The sequence below is a fragment of the Dasypus novemcinctus genome, chromosome 3, assembly GCF_030445035.2.
Source record: "Dasypus novemcinctus isolate mDasNov1 chromosome 3, mDasNov1.1.hap2, whole genome shotgun sequence".
Taxonomy (NCBI): Eukaryota; Metazoa; Chordata; class Mammalia; order Cingulata; family Dasypodidae; genus Dasypus; species Dasypus novemcinctus.
In genome coordinates this window covers 34636471-34651537 of record NC_080675.1, presented here as the reverse complement: position 1 = coordinate 34651537, position 15067 = coordinate 34636471, and the positions used below count along the sequence as shown (strand labels likewise).

At 41.4% G+C, this 15067-nt stretch overlaps 1 protein-coding gene across 3 annotated transcripts in view; it reads right to left on the bottom strand.

Annotated features, from left to right (window-relative positions):
* The window catches only part of ALDH6A1 (aldehyde dehydrogenase 6 family member A1), a 35679-nt gene that overhangs the window by 8466 nt on the left and 12146 nt on the right, over positions 1 to 15067 (bottom strand). The window contains exons 2-10 of one of the 3 annotated variants that reach the window (XM_058293077.2): positions 9644 to 9724; positions 7427 to 7486; positions 6199 to 6273; positions 5875 to 6036; positions 5578 to 5656; positions 4919 to 5221; positions 4076 to 4197; positions 2611 to 2800; positions 1814 to 1995 (exon numbers count right to left, since the gene is read on the bottom strand). In XM_058293077.2, coding sequence (XP_058149060.1) covers positions 1814 to 1995; positions 2611 to 2800; positions 4076 to 4197; positions 4919 to 5221; positions 5578 to 5656; positions 5875 to 5988 — 990 coding nt within the window. In that variant the 5' untranslated portion in view covers positions 5989 to 6036; positions 6199 to 6273; positions 7427 to 7486; positions 9644 to 9724. Of the gene's footprint in view, positions 1 to 221; positions 836 to 1813; positions 1996 to 2610; positions 2801 to 4075; positions 4198 to 4918; positions 5222 to 5577; positions 5657 to 5874; positions 6037 to 6198; positions 6274 to 7426; positions 7487 to 9643; positions 9725 to 15067 lie in introns of those variants that run through there. The other 2 variants (XM_012523955.4, XM_004455140.5) reach the window with 2 other exon arrangements.

Genomic DNA, 15067 nt, shown 5'->3' with positions numbered 1-15067 from the left:
ACAATCTATTCTCATTCACCCTTTTGCCTCCTGAATGAATCTATAAATTTATATTTTGATATCAGTTTATATTAGAACATTCAAAACATACTTTGTCACTGTAGTTGATAAATGGATTTTTCCTCTATGATACTGTGGCAAGAGAGTTCATAATTTCTACCATACTTAGGTTCAACTCTTGATTATTCAGGATTATAGAAGAATTAGTGAGCATATATGTATTTTTTTTAAAAGATTTATTTATTTATTTCTCTCCCCTTCCCTTGCCCCGTCCCAGTTGTCTGTTCTCTGTGTCTATTTGCTGCGTCGTCTTCTTTGTCTGCTTCTGTTGTTGTCAGCGGCATGGGAATCTGTGTTTCTTTTTGCTGCGTCATCTTGTTGTGTCAGCTCTCCGTGTGTGTGGCGCCATTCTTGGGCAGGTTGCACTTTCTTTCGCACTGGGCAGCTCTCCTTACGGGGCACACTCCTTGCGCGTGGGGTTCCCCTACGCGAGGGACACCCCTGCGTGGCACGGCACTCCTTGCACACATCAGCACCACGCATGGGCCAGCTCCACACGGGTCAAGGAGGCCCAGGGCTTGAACCACGGACCTCCCATGTGGTAGACGGACACCCTAACTGCTGGGCCAAGTCCGCTTCCCAGGATATATGTATTTTTAAAAAGCCTCTGAACTTCAATTTAGTCATTAATTTTAGCTTCTCAGGTCCTTCAGAGTTTTGATAAATAAAATATGACAAATCAGATTTTTTTTTCTTTCGTCACTTTCTGGTGAAGATACAGCTGTTTGGGGCACAAAGACATTCTATAAATTTGGATGGTAGATATTGATTGAAACTGTAAGGAAAGAGAAAGAGGCAAGGGAGACTTAACTTTTTTTAAAAAAAGATTTATTTATTTATTTCTCTCCCCACCCCACCCCCCAACCCCGGGTGTCTGTTCTGTGTCTATTTGCTGCGTCGTCTTTGTCCGCTTCTGTTGTTGTTAGCGGCACGGGAATCTGTGTTTCTTTTGGTTGCGTCATCTTATTGTGTCAGCTCTCCTTGTGTGCGGCGCCATTCCTGGGCAGGCTGCACTTTCTTTCGTGCTGGGCGGCTATCCTTACAGAGCGCACTCCTTGCGCGTGGGGCTCCCCTACGCGGGGGACACCCCTGCGTGGCACGGCACTCCTTGCGCGCATCAGCACTGTGCATGGGCCAGCTCCACATGGGTCAAGGAGGCCCAGGGTTTGAACTGTGGACCTCCCATGTGGTAGACGGACACCCTAACCACTGGGCCAAGTCCGCCACCCCTTAACTTTAAATAATACAGCTAACCAGCATAGTATAGGGCAGGGATTCATAAGCTATGGCCCACAGGCCACATGTGGCTTGCTACCTATTTCTGTATGGTCTACAAGTTTAATATGGGTTTCTACATTAAGTGTTTGGATTTACAAAAAAATTTTGTAACATGTACACAAATAATATGAAATACAAATTCGGGTGTCCATAAAGTCACACTCACTGTTTATGGATGCTTTTGCACTACATCAAAGTTGAATAGTTGTGACAGAGACTCTATGTCCCTCTAAACCCAAAAATACTATTTAGGACTTCACAGCTCTCAACTGTAAAGTTGAGAGGGAAGATTCATTCAGACTCCAGATAAAATAACTGAGCAATTTTGGCAAGAGATGAGATTTCTAGTCTTTAACGTCTTCATTTATAAATTGAGGGAATGAGATTACATTGCTTTTAAGTTGTCTTCAGATCTCATATTTGAAAAATAAATAATCAAGAGTTGACTATAAGGTGATTATCTCTGCTTACTCACCTTGACATTTGAGATGATGGTTGGTCCAACAAAGTTGCCATTTTCATATCCTTTAACTTTAATTTTTCTTCCATCAAGGAGGATGGAAGCTCCCTCCTTTGTTCCACTATCAATTAGATTACAGACTCGTTCTTTGGCCTGAGGGGTGATCAGAGGACCAAGATCAGCTCCAGGCTGGTCTCCTGCAAAACAACATGGAAGTATTAAAGGTCTTTATTAACATGAATTATGACTATTCCCAAAAGATGATTCCTGGGAAGTGGACTTGGCCCAATGGATAGGGTGTCCACCTACCACATGGGAGGTCCATGGTTCAAACCCCAGGCTTCCTTGACCTGTGTGGAGCTGGCCCATGCACAGTGCTGATGTGCGCAGGGGTGTCCCCCATGTAGGGGAGCCCCATGCACAAGGAGTGTGCCCCGAAAGGAAAGCCGCCCAGCATGAAAGAAAGTGCAGCCTGCCCAAGAATGGTGCCGCACACACGGAGAGCTGACACAACAAGATGATGCAACCAAAAGAAACACAGATTCCTGGTGCTGCTGATTAGGATGGAAGTGGTCATGGAAGAACACACAGTGAATGCACACAGAGAGCAGACAACTGGGTGGGGGGGAAGAGGAGAGAAATAAAAAATATAAATCTTAAAAAAAAAAAAAAAGGTAATTCCTGGAAAATATAAATAGAGACAAAGGTTAAGAATAGACATGATTGCTCCCTCTAGCCAAGGCCAGTGTTAAAACCAGGAACATAGTACCACAAATGCAAAATCTAAAGAAGCTAGGCAGATGATTGATTACCTGCATTGACTCTCAGGTTTTTGGCACGCTCCACCAGCTCTGGCAGCCATTTCTTGGCATCTCCCACAAGAATTGCTGTCGAAAGAGCCATGCAGCGCTGACCAGCAGCTCCAAATGCTGCCCCAACCAGCTGGTTCAGGGTATTTTCCTTATTGGCATCCGGCATGACCACTCCATGGTTCTTGGCTCCCTAAGGAAGAATGAAAAGTAGATGAATCTTCCTTAGACAAATACAAATAAGCTAAGAAATTAAGCAAAGAATCTGAGATTTCAAATGAGAAGTAAAGGAAAGGATTAGATAGTATATTCTCTGGGGCTTTGAGGGCAGAGATAGTATCATTTTTGATACTACAAAAGTCTGGGCAACACTGAGCAAGACTCAAGTTACTTTCACTTTCCCAGGGGATATGTGTTTGTTTTCAGCCAAACTGACAAGGCTACACACTGCACCTAGGAGTCAAGGAGAACTTTTACTCTTTCCTGTTAGGAAAGAAAGTGTTCATTGCTGGAATTTCCAGTTATATGAAGGGCGATGTAAACAAAGAACTGCCAATAACAATAATGCCGGTAGCCAGCTGAAAGACAACATAGAAGGTAGACCTCCTCATACATAATTTCTGGAAAGAGGCTCTCCAAATTTGCTTGCTTCTAAATACACAGCCTCAAACTTCTTCTCTAAAAGACGGCAGATGGGTCTTTTCTACACACATGCATTTCCATATACAACTTTTTAATGAGTGCATGGGTAGATACTGTCTTCTAATTAATTTTATCCCATTACACATAGTATAATATTGAACACAGAATACATTCAACAAATATGTGAACTGGAGGGGTGTAAGTCAAATTGGCCAAAACAAGCAATGAAAGGAAGTAGTGGGAATGTCATGAACAGTTTCCAAACCTGGGCATTGGTGGCTATTCTTTCTGCAGCATTAGCTGAAGAGTGAGAAAGCAACAAGTGGATTTTATATTTAGTATCAAAGAATTCTGCCTAATAACAGCCACCTATGAATTTGGCAAGGAACTAAAACAGAACAGCAAAACTATGAGATCAAATAAACACTCACATATCACATGGATATATTTGGCTCTTTCTAGTGCTTTAAATAGTCTAAAGCCTTGGGCATGACTATGTCTTTGACATTTGTAATTAGGATATGCCTTAAAAGAAGGACTGATAAGACACTGAAAGCTTGGTATGGAGAAAGAAACAGAATCTGCTCTTCTCTTGTTATTTCTTTGGGAGGAATTTACCCTTTGTGACCAAGATTGCTCATGGTAACAGGTGATTATAGCGACTTAATTAGAATATTACCTCATCACAAGGTTTCTGTTTAAAGGGAAGATATTTAGAATATGGTAATTAAGAAACACTGGCAGGGTACCATGAGTCTGCTGAAAGGCTGTTTCTAGGTAATTTTAATACATATAATAGTTTAGGGAAAAATGGAATACGAGTCACCATGTTGGCTTGAACTCTCTTGCCATGTCTTGACCCTCTCTCAAAGATATACTCTCCTGCCTGGTTGGATCCCACAAAGCTGATTGCTTTGATGTCCGGATGATCGCAAATAAAATTCACAGCTATAAGAAGAGAATAAATTCAATTTAGTTTCTACCCCTTCATTAATTTTCTTATTTGCTACTCTAGAGTTTCCATTTCTAATCTTTCAGTACTTAACCCTTCTATCCTTATATACTGGGACTCAGGTACTCTTTTGCCCTCAGGTAAGAAGCAAAATAATACAGTATTTATAAGCAAAATCTGGAGCTCATCTTCCTGGGTATAGCCATCCTGACTCTGACAGTTTCTAGCACTGTGATTTTGAGCAAATTACTTAATTTCGCTATGCCTCAATTTTCTCATCTGTAAAATGGAAAAATCATAGTACCTGCCTCGAAGAATTGTTGTAAAGATGAAATAATATAAGAAAAGCACTAAAAACAGTACTAGTTAAGTATCAGCTATTATTATATGAATTAGAAGGCCTTCAGTCTCTTGAGATCTACAAATTCTGAGTTAAACATCCTCTGGAACTCTCTCACTATCAAGATGAAAACTTTATCTGGATCTAGCCCTAATGTACTTCTCTGGTTTCCGAATGTAAACTATAGGGCAAGAAGCACTGTTACTCTCCAGTTAGCTAAGCACACAGAGATGGCAAAACAGTATTACCTTCAAACATGGAGGATACAATTAGTAAATCTCTTCCTCAGGTTCCTCATCTTCAAATACCCCTATTACCACTCAACACCTTGATTTTTTGTTAGGAAGATTAAAAGCCACATGCAGAAGGGTAGTTACCTTCATGTTGTCCATGGATGATGTTCAGTGTTCCATCTGGAGCACCAGAGTCCTGGAGCAACTTAGCAAGAAGCATAGTTGCTCCAGGGACTCGCTCTGATGGTTTCATTAGGAAGGTATTTCCACATACCATGGCCATGGGAAACATCCAAAGGGGTATCATGGCAGGAAAATTGAATGGAGCAATGCCTGCACACACCCCCAGAGGCAGACGGTAGGAATGAAGGTCCATGTCTTTGGTGATGGATGGCATGGTCTCTCCTAGCATGAGGGATGTCACACTACAGGCATGTTCAACCACCTCTGGAACAGAGAAAAAGTCAGGCAACCAGCTCTCCACACTACATGCTACTTAGCTTTGTCAGGCTCTACTCTGTGAACAGGAAGAGTCTCAGGGTAATGACAGAGGTCAGAAACACTGACTTGTCCTTCCATATGACATGCATGTACCTACTGGAAGATCCTTCAAGTAAAAAATGAAGTAAATAAATCTCATAGATACCTCAGAAGTATTGTCATTTTTCACATATAATACATATCAAGGGACAGAAATATCTACATGAAGGAAGAAGCACCCTCTTTCTGGGACCTCTGCTTCCCATATTCCTTTATTCTTTCTTATAGGTCCCTAATATCCCCAAGAGGGATTCCCAGCTTACGAAGGCCTCGAAATACATCTCCTTCAGCATCAGCTAGGGTCTTCCCTTGTTCCAACGTGATTAACTTGGCAATTTCTTTCTAGAGAAGAAACACACAAATAGAAACTAATGTGCCTCTTTTTAATTTTCATGTAGCCAAGAAAGAACAAAACTGGTAGAAGAGCAATACTAGGGGAGAGCAATGTTCAATGTCTCCCTGTATTGTAGAATATTGACACTGTAAGGTAGGTTTAGAGAAAGGCAGTTAAAGTATTCCCCAGGCACCAGTTTTGAAATTATACCATTCAGATTTCTTACCAAGTTTTCTTTAATTAGTTGTTGATAGCGGAGCAGGACCTGTTGACGGCTTAATACTGAAGTATCTGCCCATGCGGGAAAAGCACGTTTGCAGGAAGTGACGGCTGTATCCATTTCAGTCTTGGTGGCCTGAGGGACCCGACCAATTACTTCATTGGTGGCCTGACGAGAGAAAGAAGCACATTGTATATTGCCCCTGTTCCATTGTCTCCATTTTTCATCCAACCACAGAAGCAGCATGACAGATACCCAGGTCCCCACTTTCCCACCATGTTCCCAGAATTCTAAGCTAGTCAGTTTAGGTCCCAAAGCAGTTTTGTTTACTGGGTTGTGGATGTCAATCCATTTGTCACTTTTGGATTCAACAAATTTTCCATCAATGAAGAGTTTTACAGTTGGCTGGGAAAAAAAAAAACACAAAACTTCGTATTAGTTAATTGCTTTGCTTCTCCCTTTCTGTTCTATAAAGAAGAAGGAATTTGGTTTAACTCCTGAACCATCTGCTCTCTAGAAATGTTACCACTAGGAAAAAGGTACACAGTATTCTTGTCAACAGTGCATATTAAGATGTGGCAGCCTCTCAGTTGTGTTTTTTTTTGAGAATGGGAAATTCCCTGTTAATTTACACAAACTTATTATCAACAAATGAGTAAACATGTCACTGTAAGGCTTCTACTAAAAAAGCAGCAGATTCTTTGTTAGCCAATATTACTTATTATGGCTTGGTTGGCCCAAATAATTTTTTTTTTTAATTTTATTTATTTTTCTCCCCTTCCCACCCCCTGTTGTCTGCTCTCTGTGTCCATTTGCTGTGTGTTCTTCTGTGTCTGCTTGCATTCTTATCAGCGGCACTGGGAATCTGTGTCTTTCTTTGTTGAGTCATCTTGCTGTGTCAGTTCTCCATGTGTGCGGTGCCACTCCTGGGCAGGCTGCTCCTTTTTCGTGCCGGGTGGCTCTCCTTGTGGGGTGCACCATTGTGCATGGGGCTCCCCTACATGGGGGAGACCCCTGTGTGCCATGGCACTCCTTGTACACATCAGCACTGTGCGTGGGCCAGCTCACCACACGGGTCAAGAGGCCCTGGGTTTGAACACTGGACCTCCCATATGGTAGGCGGATGCTCTATCAGTTGAACCAAATCCACTTCCCCAAATGATTTTCACATTACCACAAGCATATATTATCTATATCATCAAAAGATTTTAAAAATGTTTCTATTTATGTGCATTTTTTTTCCCTAAGAAGTAGCTTGCTTTCATTACATTTTCAAATAGGTCTGTGAACAAGAAAGGTTAAGGACTGTAGTGTATTATGTTTTTACACAGAAAGGCTTTTGAGCCTTAGTCCTTATTTATTAGATTTTTGGTACTACAAAAAGCTTACAGACAGTCTATCATACTGAAAATGCTTGTGATATAACAGACATAATATTAGATAAGAAAACTAAGAAATTTCACATATACTCTGATCACAATGGAAAGGAGAAAAATGGGAATACTCCAAAACTATACTGGATTACTTCTCAAAAGTCAAGCTTTGGTGCCAAACTCACCACTGAAGTGGAAGAGAAGGAGGATGCTGGATACCAGGTAGAGCTCACCTTGGGAGAAACCTGGGAGGTAAAAGAATGATATTTTGATAAATGAGAACATAAAGTTATTAAAAATTCAGGCAGTGCCTACCATATACTTAACATTTAGTTAGTTACTGTGAGTACATGGAAAAGAAATTGGTGTTTGCTCTCAAGAGCCATATAATCTTAAAGAGAAAGATGAAAATATGAGAAAATAAACACTTAAAACAGTACTGACTTAAAATTTTTTTGTTATATTTTCCTTTTTTTTTTGGTCTAGAAAATGTAGTCACTATAAATTTAATGATATGAAAACACCACGCTATCTAACATAATAGGTGTTGTATATAAGATAGTATATAAACAAGTGTCAGATGTAAGGTATAGTATGCCCATACAAACACTTGAACATGAATGCTCCTAGCATCTTTATACACGATAGTCAAAACTCAGAAACAAACCAAATTTCCAATACTGAATGGGCAAATGGGGAAACTAATTGTGGTGTATCAATACGGTGGAATACCTCTCAGCAATTAAAAGGAATGAACTAGTTTGATGCATGCAATAACATGACTGAATCTTAAAGTAATTAGGTTGAATGAAAGTCAGACCTAAAAACAGCACACACTGTATGGTTCCATTTATATGAAACTAGAAAATGTAAACTGATCTGTATTGTCAGAAAGCATCCCCCAGGGGTGATGGGGGAGGTAGTAAGGAGGAATGGGAGGGAAACTTTTGTGATGATGGTATGTTCACTATCTCAACTGTGATGTTTTCACAGGTGTATACAAATGTTAAATTTATCAAATTTTACATTTTAAATATGTACTGTTATGTTAATTATATTTCAATAAAGCTGTTTTTAAAAAAGCCACATATCTTGCAGGAAAAAAATGTGTTGTATAGGTAATATTTGGTAGGATACAGTTAGTAAATGGGAAGAGGGGTTCGATTACAATAAGGTAACTCTCAAACTGTAACACTCTAAGACTAGGATGTAAAGGAAAGTGTCAATCTAATTTATTATCTCATCTGAATAGAGACTATGTTAACCAATGGGTGTAGGGCTGCTTGAAGTATAAGAATTTATTTGTGTGCCTCCAGCACTGTCCAGATGAAAGGGTGATGGATTTTTTTTTTTAAAGATATTTATTTCTCTCCCCTTCCCTGACCCCTCCCCCCCCCATCCCCGCCGTTGTCTGCTTTCTGTGTCCATTCGCTGTGTGTTCTTCTGTGTCCGTTTGTATTCTTGTCAGCGGCACTGGGAATCTGTGTCTCTTTTTGTTGCATCATCTTGCCACGTCAGCCCTCCGTGTGTGCGCTGCCACTCCTGGGTAGGCTGCACTTTTTTTGCGCTGGGCAGTTCTCCTTACAGGGTGCACTCCTTGCACGCGGGGCACACCCCTGTGTGACACAGCACTCCTTGTACTGCACGTGGGCCAGCTCATCACATGGGTCAGGAGGCCCTGGGTTTGAACCCTGGACCTCCCATGTGGTAGGTGGACGCTCTATCCGTTGAGCCAAATCCGCTTCTGGTGATGGATCTTTGGGCCAGCAGATAATCCTTTCAAATTCCTGGTCTTCTTCCCCTCCCATTCCCCACAAAAGCTATTTCAAACAATCAACCCCTTTCTGGGAGCCCACCATGTCTTATTTATAACCACGTTCTTGGCTTACTTACAGGGTAAGTATTCAATAAATATCTACTAAATGGAAGGTCTGCTGGGCAGCTATTGCCTGACTGCCCCTGACTCTAGCCTAGCTTAGGTGTCCCTTTATTGTATTCCCATGCAGCTCATATTTCCCTTATCAGGCTTATTTCTCTCTGTTGTAATAGCCTGGTTACTTGTCTGTTACCCAGCAAGACTATAAGTTCCATGAGGGCAGGTACTGCATGTCTTGTTCACCTACCTTACAGAGTTACTGTGATCAAGATTGTCCATGTAATAAGGAAAGCAGCTAGCACATAGTTGGTGCTCATTAAATGCTATTATTACTACAATATTATTGTATTATAAATATTTATTATTTGTTCTCATTCTTTGCTCTTTCAAAACCTACCAATTCTAAAAATTCCAACTCTACTACTTCCCCTGACTCTTTTAGGAGATGACTTTGTTCTTCCCACTGCAAAACAAACCAAAACCATCTGAAACCCTAAACTAACAAGTCAACAAAACTGATCCATACCTTTTCATCCTTTTCTTCCTTTTCTCCTTCGCTCCTCTTAAATGAAGAAGGTAGCTAACAAGCTCCATGAATGTAAAGTCACTAGAATACAGAGGTGCACAATCGGTATCTATGGACAAAATGAGATCTCTATCCTTCAGTCTATGGCTAATCTCTATACCTGTGCTCTGAAGCCATTCCTTCCTCCTGTCTCAGACACTTCCATCAGTTATCTTCTCTTTGCTGTACCTTAAACCTCTCCACATCCAAAATCTTATTACCACATATACACTAAAAAAATTTCCTTCCTTCTCTTAAATCCGTGTTCTCTTCCACCTAATCAATGTTGTTAACAGCCAAGCTTCTTGAAAAGGATCTTCTATACTCACCCTTTTCTAAAATTTATTTTTATTTTTTATTAAATTGTCTTTTTTTAAAGATACATAGATCACAAAAAATGTTACATTAAAAAATATAAGGGAAACGGATTTGGCCCAGTAGTTAGGGTGTCTGCCTACCACATGGGAAGTCTGCAGTTCAAACCCCGGGCCTCCTTGACCAGTGTGGAGCTGGCCCATGTGCAGTGCTGATGTGCGCAAGGAGTGCCATGCCTCAAAGGGGTTTGGGGTGCGCCCCCCCCGGGGTGCCCGCCCCCCTGCATAGGGGAGCCCCACGCGCAAGGAGTGAGCCCCGTAAGGAGAGCTGCCCAGCGGGAAAGAAAGTGCAGCCTGCCTAGGAATGGCGCCACACACACGGAGAGCTGACACAACAAGATGACGCAACAAAAAGAGACACAGATTCCGGTGTCGCTGACAACAGAAGCGGACAAAGACGACACAGCAAACAGACACAGAGAACGGACAACCGGGGTGGGGGGAGGGGAGAGAAATAAATAAATATATCTTTAAAAAAATAAATAAAAAATATAAGAAGTACCCACATACTCCCCCAACGCCCCGCCCCCCCCCACTCCTGCCACATTAACCTCTTTCATCACTGTGGCACATTCACTGTATTTGAATACATTTTGGAGCACAGCTGTACCGCATGAATTATAGTTTACATTGCAGTTTATACTCTCCCCCAGTACATTCAGTGGGTTATGGCAAGATATATAATGTCCAGCATCTATCCCTGCCATATCATTTAGGACAGCTCTAAGTCTCAAAAATGCCCCTACATCTCTTCTCTTCTTCCCTCTCCCTGCCCTCAGCAACTACCGTGGCCACTTTGTCCACATCAGAGCTACAGTTTCTTCCATTACTAGTCTATACTCACTATCTTTATTTCCTTATCTCCCATTCACTTTTCAGTCTACTCCAACCTTCATGACTGAACATCCTTGACATCCTATGTCCCATGAATACTTCCCAGTCAGCTTCCTTTGCTCACCTTCCTCCACTTGTCCATTAACTGTATGACCTCCTTAAGGCCTGACCCTAAACCTTATCTTCTCATTGTTCATATTCTCTTTGGATGATTTTTATCTACTTCCATGGCTTAATTATCTAGATCCTGCTGATCCTGACAATCTGTCCTCCTAGGCACCTTTAGAACACAGCCCCCTCTCTCTAGCGTCCCCTGCCATTACCCCAGCACATATCATCATTGTTGCTCACTTGGAATGGCTTCCCAACAGGTTTCCCATCCTCTAATCTTAAACTTGCTGAATCTAATTTCTACCACATAGCCAACGGATCTTTCTAAAATACAAATCTGATCAGATCACTTTCTTGTTTAAAACTCTCCAGTGGCTTCCCACTGTCTTTGGGATAAAGACTAATCTTCTGATATTGCTTACAATACCTTATACAGTAGGTTTATGTTTCCAGTTTCATGGCTTGCCACTTTCTTCCTTGCTTCTAGACTCCAGCCACTCTTCCTTGCTTTGTGCTCTCTTTTCCTTTGCACATGCTGCTCCCAAACTGGAATTATTTCATCCCATTTATTTGACCCATTCTTATATCTTTAAGTCCTCATTTAGCCTTAATTTTCTCCAGAAAATCTCAACCTAGAGTCTGGGTTAAGTACCTGACTGTGGAGTTCACAAAACACCCTGAATTTATTTCTCATATCACATTATGGGATAACAGCTTGTTTAAAATTATACATCTTTCTCCCCTTAGACCACTAGGCTGTTGTGTCCTCAGCTCCTGGCATGATTCCTGGAAAAGAGTAAGTACTCATTAATAGTTTGCAGAATGAAAGAATGAGTACTCACCAAGCAACCTTAATAACAATTTTGCTTTCCGTGCACTATCTTACAGGGCAGAAAATGCACTGATCAGACAACTTTAGCCTTTAGGCCACTTAGTGTTATTTTTCACTTGCACACAGAATCTCTCCTGCCAAGAGAGCATAAAAGGCACTTTATCTGATAAAATGGAACATTATAGTTTTGATAGTTTAGATTTCCTATCTTTTCTTCATTTCCCAAGAAACCCTCTTCATTAGCAGTTACTAAAGAAACCAAAGTTCTTTTTCTCTAGATGCTTATTTTCTACTTGCTATTTCCTTTATCAGGAACCCCCTTCTCTCCTCGGCTAAGGGCCTGTTACTTTCATAAGACCAGGAGCCAAGCCCAACCCCAATCACTTTTGGAATACTTTGCTGAACTGTTCATGTTGAGTGGTGGCTCTTTCCCTTTGTTCCTGCAGCACCCTGCATACTCCTACTGTTTAGCACATTTCATTGCATTACAGTAGGGGAACTTTCAGGGAGTATTTTACCTAAAGCCTGGGGAAATGCCTACGAGAGAGATACCAAGATGTAAGTTTTGAATTCTCAGCTTCATCAGTTACTACCAGTTGGGATCTTGGGTGATCGTAAGTGTCAGGCAATTTACATACTTATATGTATTAATTCTAAATCTCACAAATATTCTCAAAACTAGAAAGCAGTGGCTTTGGATTAGAATCTAAGTATGACTGTAAAGCCTCTACTCTTCCTACCACATCACTGAAGCAAGTCTCAATCTCCTTAAAACTTTTTCTTATCTCTAAATGGGAATGATACTATCTCAAGGAATAGAGGTTCTAAGTAAATCACCATAACAAAGAAGACACCAAATAAAGTTGAATACTGAAAGTAACTGAAAAAGGGGACTCTCCTTTACAGATCCTCTAATACCAATGGCTGCCAGATTATAACTATTCTTTTATCAAGGTTTCATGTTACAACAACTCCTAGTTGGCTAGGGATTACTATTTCTGTTCAGAAATATCTTCAAATCAATCAGAAAATAGTGGCTGTTTCTGAAATATAGTGCATGAGAGTGGAGACTCTTCTCCTTGATCTAATGGATGGAGACTCTTAATGACTTATTGTATTGGGGAAGGGCAAAGGAACAAAGGTTATCTCAGTGAAAGATTTCAAGGAGGGGGTTGGTAATGGAAAATATATCTTGGAAACTTTGTTTCCGTTCTACTAAAAAAGATTCTAGAAAAAAAGAACTAGAATCACACCAAGAAATACATGAGGCAAGACCATATGACAACCTCTCCAATTCATCCTCCACAATGTCCCATTAAAGAGCATAATTAAGTATATACTGAGGACTTCCAGGAAGTTGGTGGACCAGAAAGACAAAGGACTCTAGTCTCTCCCAGAAAAATATAAGACAGGCAGAAATGGCCTAAGAAAAAATCTTGGATTTAGGGCACTACGGGAAGGTTGGACACTGCTCAGAGAGAGAGTGGCAAAGTAAAAGAGTCTCAACAGCAAAATTGTGAGCTAAAAGCTGCAGCTGCTACTGCAGGCAACCTTCCCCACACCATAGACACTTTAATCCGCAGGTCTTGGGGCCAGCAGCTACAAAGGTGGCCCCAGAGATCCACCTCCCCAGGAAAGGAGAGGGACACAGCGTAAGGCTAACTCAGCTTTCAACCCACAAATTTGATCTGCTGTGTCTCATGAGCACTTCCAGGCCAGGAGGGGCTGAGTCACTGCTTGCCTTGAGAGCAGTTTCTATGAGTAAGAGATCTGGAACTAAAGAGATCTGATGCTTTTAATCTCCCTCTCTACTGACTGGGACTGGTTGTTGAGGATGCAGAGGGGAGTGGAATGATTTTCTATCAGGGAAGAGGGAGGGGACTGCCAGCTAAGGTTGGAGAATCTCCTCTGAGAAAGTGTACTGCTCTTAGCCTCCAGGCAGGAACCTCTATGACATTGATACAGTCCATGTTACAGCAAACATCATTCCAACCAAGCATTGAACTGAGAGGGTTGTCAAAGAGCGCCATCTATCTCATATATATATATATATATTTAAGATTTATTTTTTATTTCTTTATCTCCCCCCCCCATTGTCTGCGCTCTGTGTCCATTCGCTGTATGTTCTTCTGTGTCCACTTGCATTCTTGTCGGTGGCACCAGGAATCTGTGCCTCTTTTTCTTGTGCCATCTTGCTACGTCTGTTCTATGTGTGTACAGCACCACTCCTGGGCAGGCTGCACTTTTTTCACATGGGGCAGTTCTCCACATGGGGCACATTCCTTGCGCGTGGGGCTCCCTTACATGGGGGACACCCGTGTGGCACGGCACATCTTGTGCACATCAGCATTGCGTGTGGGCCAGCTCACTACACGGGTCAGGAGGCCCTGGGTTTGGACCATGGACCTCCCATCTGGTAGGCGGATGCTCTACTGTCTACATCCGCTTTCTATCCTATATTTTTTAATGAAACATTTTGTGTGATCTATGTATTTTTTAAAAATAAATTAAAAAATCTATTTTAAAAGAGCACCATCTGATGGCAGACCAAGGAAGAGCACATGAGAGAATTAAAAGTAAATAAGAGATTTTTCTGGCCTTTATAGCCTCCTTTCCCAAGGTCCTAGTAAGTGGGTCTGCATTCTTGGTCCAGAGTCCAATTTCGAGCAGCAAGCAGGAACAATCCTGAAGACCCAGAACAGGCTGAACTGAGAATCAAAAGAACAGCAATAACACACAGCCTCCTACCACTAAATCCCTACTGAAGACAGAGAAATTGAGCATCTGAGCAAAATCACCATCCCAATCAGATGCCCAGACATCAGCAAAAAATCAGGAGCCATACTAAGAAAATGGAACACATGCCCCAAGAAAAGGAATATATTAAAGCCCAGAAGAGATACAGGGTTTGAGATAACTCTAGTCAATGAGATGCACACAAATTTCAAAAATCAAATTAATGAGTTGAAAGACAGTTGCTCAAATGTGGCCACTCTCTAAGCCAAACTCAGCATATAAATGCATTACCTTCCCCCAGCATAGGACATGACTTCTGAGAATGAGCCTTCTGGTACCAAGGGATCACTACCAAGCACTAGCTGGTGATTCAACTAGAAAAAGACCTTGAATAAAAGGGGGTAAATAGTAAAGACAAATGAGTTTATATGGCTAAGAGACTTGAAAATTAGTTGAGAGGTCATAGAGAGGTAACACTTATGCATGTCTCAACAGGAT